Below are 16,015 nucleotides of genomic sequence, written 5' to 3' on the forward strand. Positions count from 1 at the left end.
AGTGATTCAAAAAGGGACGCGCAATTTCATTCTCAAACGCAGCACGATTCCGTATTTTAAAGGACGGGTGGCAACCCTACAGTGCCAGGTAACCACCCATACAATCAGATTGGGATTCAGACTAGGAATGCAATGAATGTAATTACCCCGATCTACATACAAGGCGAAAGTCTTGCAACATTCAAAGATGATGGTTTGGGATAAGTACACCATACAACATAAAAGAGCTTATGAAGCCTTGAACCGAAAAAAGCAAGATCTCAGAGATCGTAAAAAAAAAATAGGGAGGTAATGTCGTTTTACTCGCTGTAGATTTTAGTCAAACATTACCAGTTATTCCACGAGGGAGACCAGCAGATGAACTCAACGCGTGTTTAAAATCCATGCTTCTCCCACGCTCGGTTATATGTCGCGTGTTCTCAGGTAGGTGCACCAAAAAATTTATACATTTAAGCATGTAATGGGCAACAAAAAATGAGGTATACCCGAAGGCACTGCAGTAGTACTTAATGTAACTTTACTTCTTAAATGTTAATGTTTTACTGTTTAATAATTTATACGCTTCTTATATGTTGTTCAAATTCTTTTATCAAAATACCACTGACAGCGCAATGCACGATAACATGGAGTGAATACACCATACGCATCCGCCCACGGCTGCCCTGCTGTGCGCAGATAGGAGCGCTTCATTGCGGCGAAGTACTGCGTTTAATTTTTTATTAAGAAGAAAAGAAAACCTTTTTAAACGGATCGAAAATATACCAATAACAATTTAAGGATCTGTTTTTTTGTGAAGCTCCCTTTTCACAGCTGTCGCACTACGGCGTGTGTTTCGTTTATTTGACAGTATGTAGATCGTGGTAATTACATTCATGGCATTCGTTTTCTGAATCACAATCTGATTGTATGGGTGGTTACCTGCCAGGTCACGCTTGTGGTTTGTCAGCAAGTCGCCTTACGTACGCCACGTGCCCTCTTTCTGTTATTTTTTGTTCTTCGCGGTTTGCGGCTCTTCCTTCATTTCTCCCTACTGCATTCTTTTATCTCGCGAATATGTTATTGCAATCCGCAGCGGGTGCGTTTCTATAAACTTAATTTAAACTTACATTTTACACCATGCTTTGTTTCCCTTATGAAGATGCTTGTATGGTTCACTCGCTCGCTTCTTATTGTTTCGCTCCCTTCTCAATTGTTTAATGAATTTTTTGTTCTTCGCTGTTTGCGGCGCCAGAGTTGAAGCCCCTAAAGTTGCGGTCAGCAAGTCGGCTAACATCCGCCAAGTGCCGTCTTTCAGTTGCGAGAAGCAGATCATAGAATGGTTTTAATAGTTTACTTTCAAATAATGCAAAGAGTATGTGACACGTGTTTCGCCCTAATTCTGGACTCATCAGGCGTACACACTCATTGCATCCGCTCTCGGGAATCGAATCTCGAACGTCAGCGCCAGAGGTGAAGCCCCTAACGTTGCACTACGGCGTGTGGTTCGTTTATACCTCGTGTCTTCTCATTAAACTTTTATCTCGCGAATATGTTATTGCAATCCGCAGCGGGAGAGTTTCTATAAACTTAATTTAAACTTACGTTTTACACCGTGCTTTTTTCCCTTATGAAGATGCTTGTATGCTTCACTCGCTCGCTTCTTATTGTTTCGCTCCCTTCTCAATTGTTTAATGAATTTTTTGTTCTTCGCTGTTTGCGGCTCCTCCTTCATTTCTCCCTACTGCGTTCACAGTCTTTTCACGTGATTACGTGGGAGGCGTGATGACGTGACACTCAACTCCTCCTCCCACAGCCATCGAGCTGCCGTCCATTACAGTATATTGTGAAAAAAGAGGTTCCAGTTATGACCATTATGTGTTGAATTTCGAAATGAAACCTGCCTAACTTTTGTAAGTAAGCTGTAAGGAATCAGCCTGCCAAATTTCAGCCTTCCACCTACACGGGAAGTTGCAGAATTAGTGATGAGTCAGTCAGTCAGTCAGTCAGTCAGTGAGGGCTTTGCCTTTTATTAATTAGTATAGATAAATAATCCTTATTTTATTAATGAAGTTGTTTTTTATAATTATGACATGCATTTATTTGCCACAGAAACATATTTTGTTCTATTAGGGGAAAGAGTGATTGTAAAACAAAAGGCTGAATATTTACCAAGTATGTCCATTTTAGAGCAAGAATTGGCTGAGAGTATCAGTTAACAATCTGAGATTACATGTGTTGCATATTTTATTTTCATTCTGTGCTTTGATTTCTATTGTACCCATTTTAAATACTTCTGAAGTGCTTTGATGATGGCAGAGGTGCTATATAAATATTTTTTAAATTATTATTACTAGCATCACATTGATTAGCACTGATGCCTCAAAGTTCCAAGTGTCTGCGTAAAGTCTGCACAGAGACTTCAACTTGATAAAGGTCTTCAATGTAAGTGTTTCAGGGTACAATGGAAACTACATACACTCCATTTATACATGGGTATGTATATTTTCAAATATTTTTAGCTGAAAGGCAATATTATGCAAGAATCTGTAATAAAAATTAATTACTTCTCCAACATCATTTTGTTGTAGTACATATCTCAGAAATGCACAAAGCATGTCTTCTGAAATCACACCTTTGCTACACTGAACTGGACTTATTTGGTAAGTTTTAAGGCTTTCATTTTAAGTTTTCTTTCTTAACCCATACTCCTTTATTGTTTTTTTTTTATTTATAAATACAGTACTTAGCAACAATAATTTCTATGATTACGTGATAAATTTGTGAAAAAATAACAGATTTAAAAATATCAAACCTGTCGTTTAAATTCAATATCAAAAATCCTATTTGAACTATATTTGTAATAGGTTTACAAAATACATAAAAACTCAAAGTTTGTTACACAGCAAATTAACTCTGCACATTCTTGTTGTAAAGTGTCAACCTTTAAATTGTGCTGACAGCACAAAGCATGGCTACGCAATTACAAGTCAGAAACAAAATACTATGGTTCTACCCTGTTTATAGTATTTTAATGCAATTTATCCAATTTTCCTCTTTTAAACATTGAATGAAAGACAGGTAGATGTCTACCAACTAGAATGCAAAATTAATATTAAAGGAGTATTAAAAATAAAATATATTAACATAAAAAAGAAGGAAGTGGTTACTGACCTGGAAGCTTAAATAGAAAATGGTCAGCGACAGAATGGCAAGTCCTCCCCTTCTGAATGATGACTTTAGCTAAAAAGTAATAATAGTCTATGGGAATGGCTCCATGATAATAAACAATCAGAGCAGCCCCTTTATTGGGAATTTTTTCCAGTCCATGAATTTCATAACCTGCAAAAGCGTAAGACAAAAAAAAAGTAAAAAAAAAAATTATTATTTGCTGATATTAGACTTAACAATATATGCAGAATTCATATGCAGATATTTTGTTGTTAAACAAGATTAAGTGAATACATATACAAGAGTAACATTACGAGGAACTGTTTAGTATGCAGCATGTGGACATTACAGGTAAACAATATTTAGTAAATAAACTGTTTCAAGAGCCCATAGTAGTACAATTGGTCTACTCAATGTTTTAAAACCACCAACGTAATGGTACGTATTTGTACTTAAGATTTTTTTTGGCTTTACAGCAGTTTATATCAACTACCTGTTGTCACTTCTCATGGAACTGGCCAACAGGCCAGAATTATATCTGTCAGGCTTCACTCCATCATAAAGTGCATCCGTAAAGTATTCACAGCGCATCACTTATTCCACATTTTGTTATGTTACAGCCTTATTCCAAAATGGATTAAATTCATTTTTTTCCTCAGAATTCTACACACAACACCCCATAATGACAACGTGAAAAAGGTTTACTTGAGGTTTTTGCAAATTTATTAAAAATAAAAAAAATTGAGGAAGCACATGTACATAGGTATTCACAGCCTTTGCCATGAAGCTCAAAATTGAGCTCAGGTGCATCCTGTTACCCCTGATCATCCTTGAGATGTTTCTGCAGCTTAATTGGAGTCCACCTGTGGTAAATTCAGTTGATTGGACATGATTTGGAAAGGCACACACTTGTCTATAAAAGGTCCCACAGTTGACAGTTCATGTCAGAGCACAAACCAAGCATGAAGTCAAAGGAATTGTCTGTAGACCTCCGAGACAGGATAGTCTCGAGGCACAAATCTGGGGAAGGTTACAGAAAAATTGCTGCTGCTTTGAAGGTCCCAATGAGCACAGTGGCCTCCATCATCCGTAAGTGGAAGAAGTTTGAAACCACCAGGGGCCTCATGTATAAACGGTGCGTACGCACAGAAATGTTGCGTACGAACGTTTCCATGCTCAAATCGCGATGTATAAAACCTAAACTTGGCATAAAGCCACGCACATTTCCACGGTACCTCATACCTTGGCGTACGCAATTTCTCCGCTCGGTTTTGCAGACTGGCGGCACCCAGCATCAAAGCAGTGCTACTGTTCCTGTGTGGTCACCCTTTCTTTCTTAGCTCCACATTCCTGACGCGGCTTTATAAATACACTGAAACTAACTGCATATTGTTTATTAGTGTAATGCATCTGATTGTAATTAACCTGCAGCAATATAATGGTCCAGGGAATAGCCATAGTATTCCAAATACCATAACTGCTTTAGCGTTGTAACTCTCACTGCATCTTCTTCTTCTTCTTTCAGCTGCTCCCATTAAGGGTTGCCACAGCAGATCATCTTTTTCCATATTACTCTCACAGCACCACTCAGAGTATTTATATCACTGTATCTGAGTGGGGAATCACAGCAGCAGCTGATCGAAAAGAGAATTATCGGTATACAGCATGAAGCAGACGCTGACTCAGCCACGGCAAAACACTTTAGAGACTTCCCAGTGCGGACTTCGCGGTTTAGAAAAAGTTTCATCCCAAGAACTCTAAACGCACTCAATCAGTCCATCAAGTGCTCCTTGTAGAACTGTTTACTTATAAGTACAATTACCTCACTGTAAACTTGCACTACAGTTATAATATTGCACAACCTGCGCCACTTTATAAAGCGCGTATTTACATATGATGACGGTATTCATTTTTAAGATGAAATGCAGCAAAATATGTTGATTATATTATACAGATAAAACTTTAACTTCATTTAAATAATCTGTATAATAATTAAACATGTGAGGACACGGTGCCGCAGCATTAGCTAGTTCAGGGATTGTTCCTGCATTACGTTGTATTCTTGCGCTGATGCGACACTGGAAAGATAGATGGATAGAATAATTAAACATGTACTACGAAGATATTTCAATGTTCCTTAAAAGTTTTGAAGAATCTGCATTCTAAGCTTACAAATGGCTTCACGTCTATTACATAGCTGATTGTGTGGCGATTGGGTATTTGGAGAAAGAAAAGTAAAGACAGGAATTGGAGGTTAGTAGAAAGAGACAGTACTGCTGTGATAAATTACATCATTGAAGGTCGCGCATGGCACAGCAAGCCTCTTGCGTGAGATATGAACAAGCACTGCGCCACCGTGTTCCCATGTTTAATAACATGCTTTCATTCCTATCATCATGAAAAAGATATCACGTATACATCTCAGTATTTTAATTATTCAGAGAGCTGTAATATCACGAATGTAATGGATTATGTGTCCTGTCAGAGAAAGAGAAAGCCCGTTTAAGAAGCAGGTAGTGATTCACACACAGAGCACAAAGAAGACCAAATACAGAACAAAGCATTTAACGTCCTACTTTAGTTACAATGGGATTTAAGAAACTAGTAAATTAAACGATTTTAAGATAAAGTTTATGATGTTCTACTTTAATGGCAAAATAAACTACGTGATTAAAGTGGAAATTTCGAGATTAAAGTTGACATTTCGTGCTTTTTTCCCCACTGTGTGCCTATTTTTTGTCTGTACCCTAATAAGCTTTCATATGACACTCAGACAGTGGGCTACGACTTGCCTTTTCACGGAGACTTTGATATGTGATTTCTTTTTTATTTCGGGCACTGTGCGACTTTGTGAACTTGAGCCTTCGAGTTTCTCCGACACTCTGTCACTTGATCAACTTCCTTTTGTTGATTATACCACTGTTTAAACCAACAAATGGTACATTTTTCCTTTGCCTCCACTTGGTATTCGCTGAAATTCTTATATTTTCCCCCGTGCTTTTCCCATTGTCTTTTCTCAGAAGGCTATTTATATCGATTTGCATATTCAAAGAGGCGTAATTCTGGGAGGAGTTGGGGTGGGACAGAAGGCTCGTGCACGTGCGTTACTTTTCACGCTGATCGGGATTTATGTAGTGGAAGAACGTGAAAGTTTGCGTACGTACAAGATTCCTGCATCTGGATTTTTCTGTGCGTACGCACATTCCCGCTTTTGTGCTTACGCCATGTTATAGTGTGAGTTCTACGCACGGCGTTATACATGAGGCCCCAGGACTCTTCCTAGAGCTGGCCGGCCATCTAAACTGAGCGATCGGGGGAGAAGGGCCTTAGTCAGGGAGGTGACCAAGAACCCGATGGTAACTCTGTCAGAGCTCCAGAGGTCCTCTGTAGAGAGAGGAGAACCTTCCAGAAGGACAACCATCTCTGCAGCAATCCACCAATCAGGCCTGTATGGTAGAGTGGCCAGACGGAAGCCACTCCTTAGTAAAAGGCACATGGCAGCCCGCCTGGAGTTTGCCAAAAGGCACCTGAAGGACTCTCAAACCATGAGAAAGAAAATTCTCTGGTCTGATGAGATAAAGATTGAACTCTTTGGTGTGAATGCCAGGCATCACGTTTGGAGGAAACCAGGCACTGCTCATCACCAGGCCAATACCAGCCCTACAGTGAAGCATGGTGGTGACAGCATCATGCTGTGGGGATGTTTTTCAGTGGCAGGAACTGGGAGACTAGTCTGGATAAAGGGAAAGATGACTGCAGCAATGTACAGAGACATCCTGGATGAAAACCTGCTCCAGAGCGCTCTTGACCTCAGACTGGGGCGACGGTTCATCTTTCAGCAGGACAACGACCCTAAGCACACAGCCAACATATCAAAGGAGTGGCTTCAGGACAACTCTGTGAATGTCCTTGAGTGGCCCAGCCAAAGCCCAGACTGAACATCTCTGGAGAGATCTTAAAATGGCTGTGCACCAACGCTTCCGTCGAGCTTGGAGCTTGAGAGGTGCTGCAAAGAGGAATGGGCGAAACTGGCCAAGGATAGGTGTGCCAAGCTTGTGGCATCATATTCAAAAAGACTTGAGGCTGTAATTGCTGCCAAAGATGCATCGACAAAGTATTGAGCAAAGGCTGTGAATACTTATGTACATGTGATTTTCTCAGTTTTTTTATTTCTAATAAATTTGCAAAAACCACAAGTAAACTTTTTTCACATTGTCATTATGGGATGTTGTGTGTAGAATTCTGAGGAAAAAAATGAATTTAATCCATTTTGGAATAAGGCTGTAACATAACAAAATGTGGAAAAAGTGATACGCTGTGAATACTTTCCGGATGCACTGTATCTGTTGTGCTAGAAGCCATTAACTAACTAGTGAGGCACTACAGTACATCCAGTCTCTGTATGGTGTAGGTGTACATACAAAAAAACACGTTTTTGCAAACAAAAAAAGGCAATTTGCAGGACTGTTCAGTTCTAAGATAGGTGGAGCACTTTACAGCACTCACACTGCACCCGACCTCCTTGGCCCCTCCCATAGGTGGTGAGCCCATGGGAAGGGGGACCCACGTTGCCTCTTCGGGCTGTGCCTGGCCGAGCCCCATGGGTGCAAGCCCGGCCACCAGGCGCTCGCCATTGAGCCCCACCTCCAGGCCTGGCTCCAGAGGGGGGCCCCAGTGACCCGCGTCCGGGCGAGGGAAAACGGCATCCAAATTTTTTATTCATTATAGGAGGTTATGTTGAACTGCACTTTGTCTCATCCCTCACCTAGGACCAGTTTGCCTTGGGTGGCCTTACCAGGGGCATAAAGCCCGGACAACAGAGCTCCTAGGATCATTGGGACACGCAAACCCCTCCACCACAATAAGGTGGTACGTGAGATCAACAAGCGGATCGGTGCGGCGTCCGCAGTGATGCAGGCTCTGCATCGGTCTGTCGTGGTGAACAAGGAGCTGAGCCGTAAGGCAAAGCTCTCAATTTACCAGTCGATCTATGTTCCTACCCTCACCTATGGTCATGAGCTATGGGTAGTGACTGAAAGAACGAGATTGCGAATACAAGCGACTGAAATGAGTTTCCTCCACAGGGTGTCTGGGCTCTCCCTTAAAGATAGGGTGAGAAGCTCAGTCATCCGGGAGGGGCTCAGAGTACAGCCGCTCCTCCTCCGCCTCGAGAGGAGTCAGATGAGGTAGCTCGGGCATCTGATCAGGATGCCTCCTGGACGCCTCCCTGGTGAGGTGTTCTGGGCACGTCCAACCGGGAGGAGGCCCCAAGGAAGACCCAGGACACGCTGGAGGGACTATGTCTTCCGGCAGGCCTGGGAACACCTCGGGATTCTGCCGGAAGAGCTAGAAGAAGTAGCCGGGGAGAGGGAAGTCTGAGTATCTCTGCTCAAGCTGCTGCTCCCGCGACCCGACCTCAGATAAGCGGAAGAGGATGAATGGACTTTACAGCACTCCTATTACATTAAGGGCACCTAGAGAGAATGAAGCTGCTTTTGTTAACCATAACCAGCTACTTCTATTAATGCAAACATCATGTCTCGATTGCTTGGGTCAACCTGCGATTCATTTATTTTGAGGCAAAGTAACTCTGACAGGCGTGATGTTGTTGTACATGGTAGCTGGCTTGTTAGTAAATTAACTGGCTGGACTCTCAGTGTTTCATATGACCTGTACTATCAATACAACGGCAATCCTGTCATTACACATGGCAGGCGATAGTGGCTTCCCACTTAGATGATGGTACTTTATACTTTCCCAGACCCCCATAGTAGAGGAGTGCAGAGGAGAGGCACTATAATTCCATGCATGATTTTGCGCTATCAGTTGCAGAACACAACCAGATTCTCTTGAATGCAGGTGGCAGGGCCTCAATGTATCAGGAGTAAGAGGCTGTTCTTCCAGTCAATGAAGTTCTGCAGCATCATGATTGAATACTGTATGTATGAGGTTGATTATCATGCTCCATTTATGGATGCTTCAGGGCGCCATTTGAGGCATGCTCACATACACATATTTACAGTGTGATTGTAATTTATAAATGGTAAAGTGAGTAGAAATGTGAATACACCAGTTTTATAAATCTCATTTTCCTGTCTCCTTGGTGTATGCAAATTTTAAAATTCAAAGTTTTATAAATAAGGCCACGGGAGGCCAAGTTTCAGAAACAGTGAAATTTCCTATCAGTTTTTAAATACTAAATGTAAGAAGCTAATTTCCAAGAAGTTAACAGACTAGAGCTTCATTCATTACTGCCACATCTCTTATTGTTGGTTCATTTTTATTATAGACTATTAGGTTCCAAATGCATTTACCCAGCAATTTTCTCACTCTGTTCACAGAGAAGCAAACTTATGGATGGTTATGCCTATCTCAGAGTGCACTCACACACACACAAACAGGCATGCCATCTAATACCAGCCACTTCTGTGCAAATACGGCTGTTCACCCTAACACTCTGCACTAAAAATCTGTTTAAAAAAATAGTTTCAGGAGGAATCAATGTATAAAAGGTGTAGAAGAGATTACAAAGGCATGGATTATACAAAAAAAAAAAATTAGTGTCAAAAGAAGAATGCCAGGTTCAGATACAAAGGTCTGTAGTGTGTTTTTTTTCTTTGTACCTTGCAAGCTTAGTGGGCATATGCTGGAAGAGAATTATATAGGGGGGCACCATAACTGATTCTTTGGTAGAAACAGTACCACTATGCTTTGAGAAGTAACAAACTAGTTTCAGAAGACAACTAAATTACAGAATAACAAAGCTAGGAATTTCCCCTTAGGACAAATAAAATACTACACAATTTGTCTATTAAATAAAAATATAGACAAATAAATAAATAATTTTGAACCTGGCAATTGTAAGTCAATTAAATAAAGTAAATTTAGATTACAACATGAACAGGGAACAAAACAAATGCTTATGTTGCTCTTGTTTTTCTAGTTTTCAGTTCCTATATTGCTTCATGTTTGAAGTTAATACTTTTGATTGCTGAGACATGACGGTCTTTCATGTCTCCTTCAAGTGCTTCCTTCCTAACCACCTCCTTGTAAGTTAATTATTTTTAATTTTTTATATAGTGCTCGACTACAGTGATTTATGGCTGTAAGCCTTTATTGTCTTTCAATGTTATGCCCCTTCATGTTACAACCCCTACTTTGCATGTGTAATTTATTTTGAGTGAATGTTTCTCTTTATCATTCAAGATGTTTTCTTTTTACAGATAGAATTTAACCTCCTGTCGGTGAATGTGGGTGTTTTGATTGGAGGAAAGAACAACACATTGTTTTAACATATAGTATATTGTGAATGATTTTTCAACATACTGTATCTGTTCAAATTTGCTACATGTTTAATAAACTGAAGAGAGCATATTTTGATATTACTCCTTTCACTAGCACAGGTAAAGGTATTTATAGGTGAACCAAAATACGCAGTGATAAGATGTACACTGACGTACATCAAAACACTAAGAGTCAGATGGAATTATTGCTCTAAGCAGCCTCAAAGAAGATGGTCTGTTAGTTCATGTTAAGGATAAGTCACATTACATGACTTTTGCAGCGATTTTCAGTCATAGCCTTCATTTACATCTAATTAGTGACTTGGGAGGCAGACGGTAGTGGGCAGCATGCACTGTGCTCCCACGATGGCCAGTCGGACATATCCAGTGACTCACTCCACATAATCTGCGACTTGCTCCAATAAAATCCAACAGGTTTGGAATTGTCTTTAGTAATAGGAATGGGCTGTCTAGCATGAGAGCGGACAACCAATAAAGTCTTGCATGGAAGTACAATTTATATGTCATGATGAGGAATAAGGCACGTGGGTGTTTTGGACATCATAAATAGAAGAGAAGCCTGATTGTCTGATGGCTCATGTTTTATGTACAACAACAGAAGGAAAAAAAGAAAAAAAAAATGGTCAGAGACTATGGCTGAACTCGTCACATCTGTTAACCCTTCATATAGATCTGGTTCTGTCAGGCAGCATGTTATTGGCCAACACAAAAGGGGCAAGCACAGCTGCTCTGGAAGGTCAACACTTTGTTGGTATATGTGACATAGCCAGTGGTTTTCAGTTATTTAATTTGACATGATCTGGAAATGAGATCAACAATTACAGTTGGCAAGTCTGACAAATCCTACGTCTAGAGGTTGCATGATGTGATATCATGAGTTAATTATCTCAAGCAACCTGAACACATAACATCACAACCAGAATGAAAAATGTACAATACCTTCTTCACATGATTATCTTGTAAATAATACTCTAATGCATTTAATGTGCACTTTTTTCATTGCTGTTTACGGGCTCTTTTAATTTAGCTCATCTTTTTTTTAACTAGTGGGTAAAGCATGTGATTTTTTTTAAACTAGCAAACAGAACTAAAATTGAACTGACTACAGCAACCTCCAGCCACCACACATGTACAGGTCTATGTTTGCATTACAGTGTTTAAAAGTCTTTGTAACATTCACATTTACTTTCATTATCTCGGTGACCTTCTTGTACTTTACTAGAAAATAAACAACAAAGGCCACAGTTTTACCATAAATATTAGCCTCTGTGATTCAGGTTTTTTTTTGTTTGTTTAAACGGCAAACAACAAGCTGCCAAAATAACCAGGAATTACAAGCATTTGTGTCGTCATTCAACAAGATTAACTTTTTTGTATTTGCTGTAATTTCTGAAATATGTGGATCTGATATATCTCATGGATTTTGGGTCTCTTACTTCAAGCACAAACTTTAAACAGATATTTGTGTGCAACTGTAATATCATTTGTATTTTCTTTTCAACTCACTATTTATTTTTTGTAGCTTGTATGCATCAGATATATTTGCCTTTTGCTAAATTGTAGTTGCTGTGTTTATTATTGAGATCACTGTTTAGAACTGAAATAGAAATGTGGCATACAGCAAAAATTTTGAAATCTGATGGTAAACATTCTCTTTATTGATGCAATAAGAAGTCAAGGCAAATGGCACATTTTTTGGCTATCTGAACAGATTACAATATGCAAGCTTCGGAGGCAGCTGTAAATTTCTGAAAACAAAATAGAAAAGTTAGACATTTATTTGAGGGAGCCGGTTAAAAATGTAACCTGTTTTAAAAAATAGTGAAAACAAAAATTTGTAATTTCAAAATAAGTAACTAATTTACTAATAAGTAACTAACAGGGTTAGTAAAGTTTATAAATAAATAAGGTCACTACCCACGGTACCTGTCGAAGGCAGGTAATAGAATAATTTAGAAATATTTGTCATCTCTTGGCCTATGTTGTGCCTTCAGCACCTTTCCCCAGTATTCACATGTGTGAACCTCTCTTCACTGGCACTCTCTTTCTTGAGCACACCCATAAAGTTTGCTTCTAAGACTCAGTACTTTAAAGGTGTCTTTCTCGCCTCCTGTCCAGTCTTATACATTCTGTCTTTGAAGGCAACTCTCTCAGCATGCGCCTTTACTCCTCCTCATCCTGCGTCTCACACTCACACTTCTCTTTCTTTGCATCACCAAAGCCAAACTGGCCAATCGGATTGCTCTGAGAGACTGACCACACACACTATTGTATTTTATTATATAATAGACTAGCAAAATACCCGCGCTTCGCAGCGGAGAAGTAGTGTGTTAAAGAGGTTATGAAAAAAAAAAGGAAACATTTTAAAAATAACGTAACATGATTGTCAATGTAATTGTGTTGTCATTGTTATAAGTGTTGCTGTCTTTTATATATATATACAGTGGTGTGAAAAACTATTTGCCCCCTTCCTGATTTCTTATTCTTTTGCATGTTTGTCACACAAAATGTTTCTGATCATCAAACACATTTAACCATTAGTCAAATATAACACAAGTAAACACAAAATGCAGTTTGTAAATGGTGGTTTTTATTATTTAGGGAGAAAAAAAAATCCAAACCTACATGGCCCTGTGTGAAAAAGTAATTGCCCCCTGAACCTAATAACTGGTTGGGCCACCCTTAGCAGCAATAACTGCAATCAAGCGTTTGCGATAACTTGCAATGAGTCTTTTACAGCGCTCTGGAGGAATTTTGGCCCACTCATCTTTGCAAAATTGTTGTAATTCAGCTTTATTTGAGGGTTTTCTAGCATGAACTGCCTTTTTAAGGTCATGCCATAGCATCTCAATTGGATTCAGGTCAGGACTTTGACTAGGCCACTCCAAAGTCTTCATTTTGTTTTTCTTCAGCCATTCAGAGGTGGATTTGCAGGTGTGTTTTGGGTCATTGTCCTGTTGCAGCACCCAAGATCGCTTCAGCTTGAGTTGACGAACAGATGGCCGGACATTCTCCTTCAGGATTTTTTGGTAGACAGTAGAATTCATGGTTCCATCTATCACAACAAGCCTTCCAGGTCCTGAAGCAGCAAAACAACCCCAGACCATCACACTACCACCACCATATTTTACTGTTGGTATGATGTTCTTTTTCTGAAATGCTGTGTTCCTTTTACGCCAGATGTAATGGGACATTTGCCTTCCAAAAAGTTCAACTTTTGACTCATCAGTCCATAAGGTATTTTCCCAAAAGTCTTGGCAATCATTGAGATGTTTCTTAGCAAAATTGAGACGAGCCCTAATGTTCTTTTTGCTTAACAGTGGTTTGCGTCTTGGAAATGTGGACGAAAAAGGCACACTGGAAAGCAGACAGATAATATTTTCTCAATTCACTTTATTTATTCATTCGGAGTCGCAGTAAGTAGAGATTCAAAAGAGTATATCTTATTGCCGCAAAGCTCAATTGAACCCTGATCAAAAGGCAGGAGGGGTTTTTTATACTTCAGCATCTCATGATTAATAAGACAGAAAGAACATCCTTATCAAAACAGTAAAGTTAAACAATATGTCTGTTGAGCTAAGCATTATCTGTGTTTTGGAAGCTAAGCATAGGAGAGACGCCTTTGCATAAACCACATGTACTTTCTGCAGCCTTGTGACCTTGTCCCTGAAACATTCACTCTGAGAAAGGGAAAAACAAGAAACAGCTTACATTTTATTCATCTGGACACTATTTCTCCTGAACCCTGGAATAACATATTTTTGTTAGTTCATAAGCCAAAGCGCCTCTCACTGGCAAGTTACAAAATAGTTATTATAAAGATTCTAATTTACTAAACACACAAAATACATGGTGCTGAGGAGAACATTCTTCTTCTACAGAAATCTGCCATGCAGGCCGTTTTTGCCCAGTCTCTTTCTTATGGTGGAGTCGTGAACACTGACCTTAATTGAGGCAAGTGAGGCCTGCAGTTCTTTAGACGTTGTCCTGGGGTCTTTTGTGACCTCTCAGATGAGTCGTCTCTGCGCTCTTGAGGTAATTTTGGTCGGCCGGCCACTCCTGGGAAGGTTCACCACTGTTCCATGTTTTTGCCATTTTTGGATAATGGCTCTCACTGTGGTTCGCTGGAGTCCCAAAGCTTTAGAAATGGCTTTATAACCTTTACCAGACTGATAGATCTCAATTACTTCTGTTCTCATTTGTTCCTGAATTTCTTTGGATCTTGGCATGATGTCTAGCTTTTGAGGTGCTTTTGGTCTACTTCTCTGTGTCAGGCAGCTCCTATTTAAGTGATTTCTTGATTGAAACAGGTGTGGCAGTAATCAGGCCTGGGGGTGGCTACGGAAATTGAACTCATGTGTGATACACCACAGTTAGGTTATTTTTTAACAAGGGGGCAATTACTTTTTCACACAGGGCCATGTAGGTTTGGATTTTTTTTCTCCCTAAATAATAAACACCATCATTTAAAAACTGCATTTTGTGTTTACTTGTGTTATATTTGACTAATGGTTAAATGTGTTTGATAATCAGAAACATTTTGTGTGACAAACATGCAAAAGAATAAGAAATCAGGAAGGGGGCAAATAGTTTTTCACACCACTGTATATATATATATATATATATATATAATATACACACACACACACATAAACATATATATACATATACATATCTACATATACACATATCTACATATATATACATATACACATCCACATATATATACATATATATATATACACATATATATATATATACACACACACAGACACATATATATACATAAATATTTACATATCTACATATATACACATCTACATATATACACACATATATATATACATATGTACATATATATATACATATATATATATATATATAAACATACATACATAGATAGATTGACACATATATATATATATACATATCTACATATACAGATATCTACATATAGCAAAATACCCACGCTTCGCAGCGGAGAAGTAGTGTGTTAAAGAGGTTATGTAACTATATATATACATAAACATATATACATATATATATATATATACATATCTACATATACACATCTCTACATATACATATATATACATATACACATCCACATATACATATATATACATATACACATCCACATATACATATATATATATATATATATATATATATATATATATATATATATATATATATATACATAATATACATATACACATATACATCCACATATATATTATATATATATATATATATATATATATATATATAGATATAAATATAGACATACATATATACATACATACATTCACATATATATATATATATATATATATATATATATATATATATATATATATATACTGTATATATACATATCTACTTATTGGCTCCTGTATTTAGGATATAGCGGGTTGGATAATGGATGGATGGACATCTGTATGCATAGCCCTATTTGCCCATTTTCATTTTTTTTCTTTCTTCAGTAATATTTCAGTAAACCCGGAGCTTGTCAGTTCAAATCCTGGTACTGACACCACTGTGTGACCCTGAGGAAGTCACTT

The 16,015-nt window shown here is 38.6% G+C and overlaps 1 protein-coding gene across 1 annotated transcript in view; it reads right to left on the reverse strand.

Annotated features, from left to right (window-relative positions):
- The window catches only part of tmem68 (transmembrane protein 68), a 122,330-nt gene that overhangs the window by 77,885 nt on the left and 28,430 nt on the right, over positions 1-16,015 (reverse strand). The window contains exon 4 of the mRNA XM_028803539.2: positions 3,151-3,318. Coding sequence (XP_028659372.1) covers positions 3,151-3,318 — 168 coding nt within the window. The remainder of the gene's footprint in view (positions 1-3,150; positions 3,319-16,015) is intronic.

This window comes from Erpetoichthys calabaricus, chromosome 6, assembly GCF_900747795.2.
Source record: "Erpetoichthys calabaricus chromosome 6, fErpCal1.3, whole genome shotgun sequence".
In the NCBI taxonomy this organism is placed as follows: domain Eukaryota; kingdom Metazoa; phylum Chordata; class Cladistia; order Polypteriformes; family Polypteridae; genus Erpetoichthys; species Erpetoichthys calabaricus.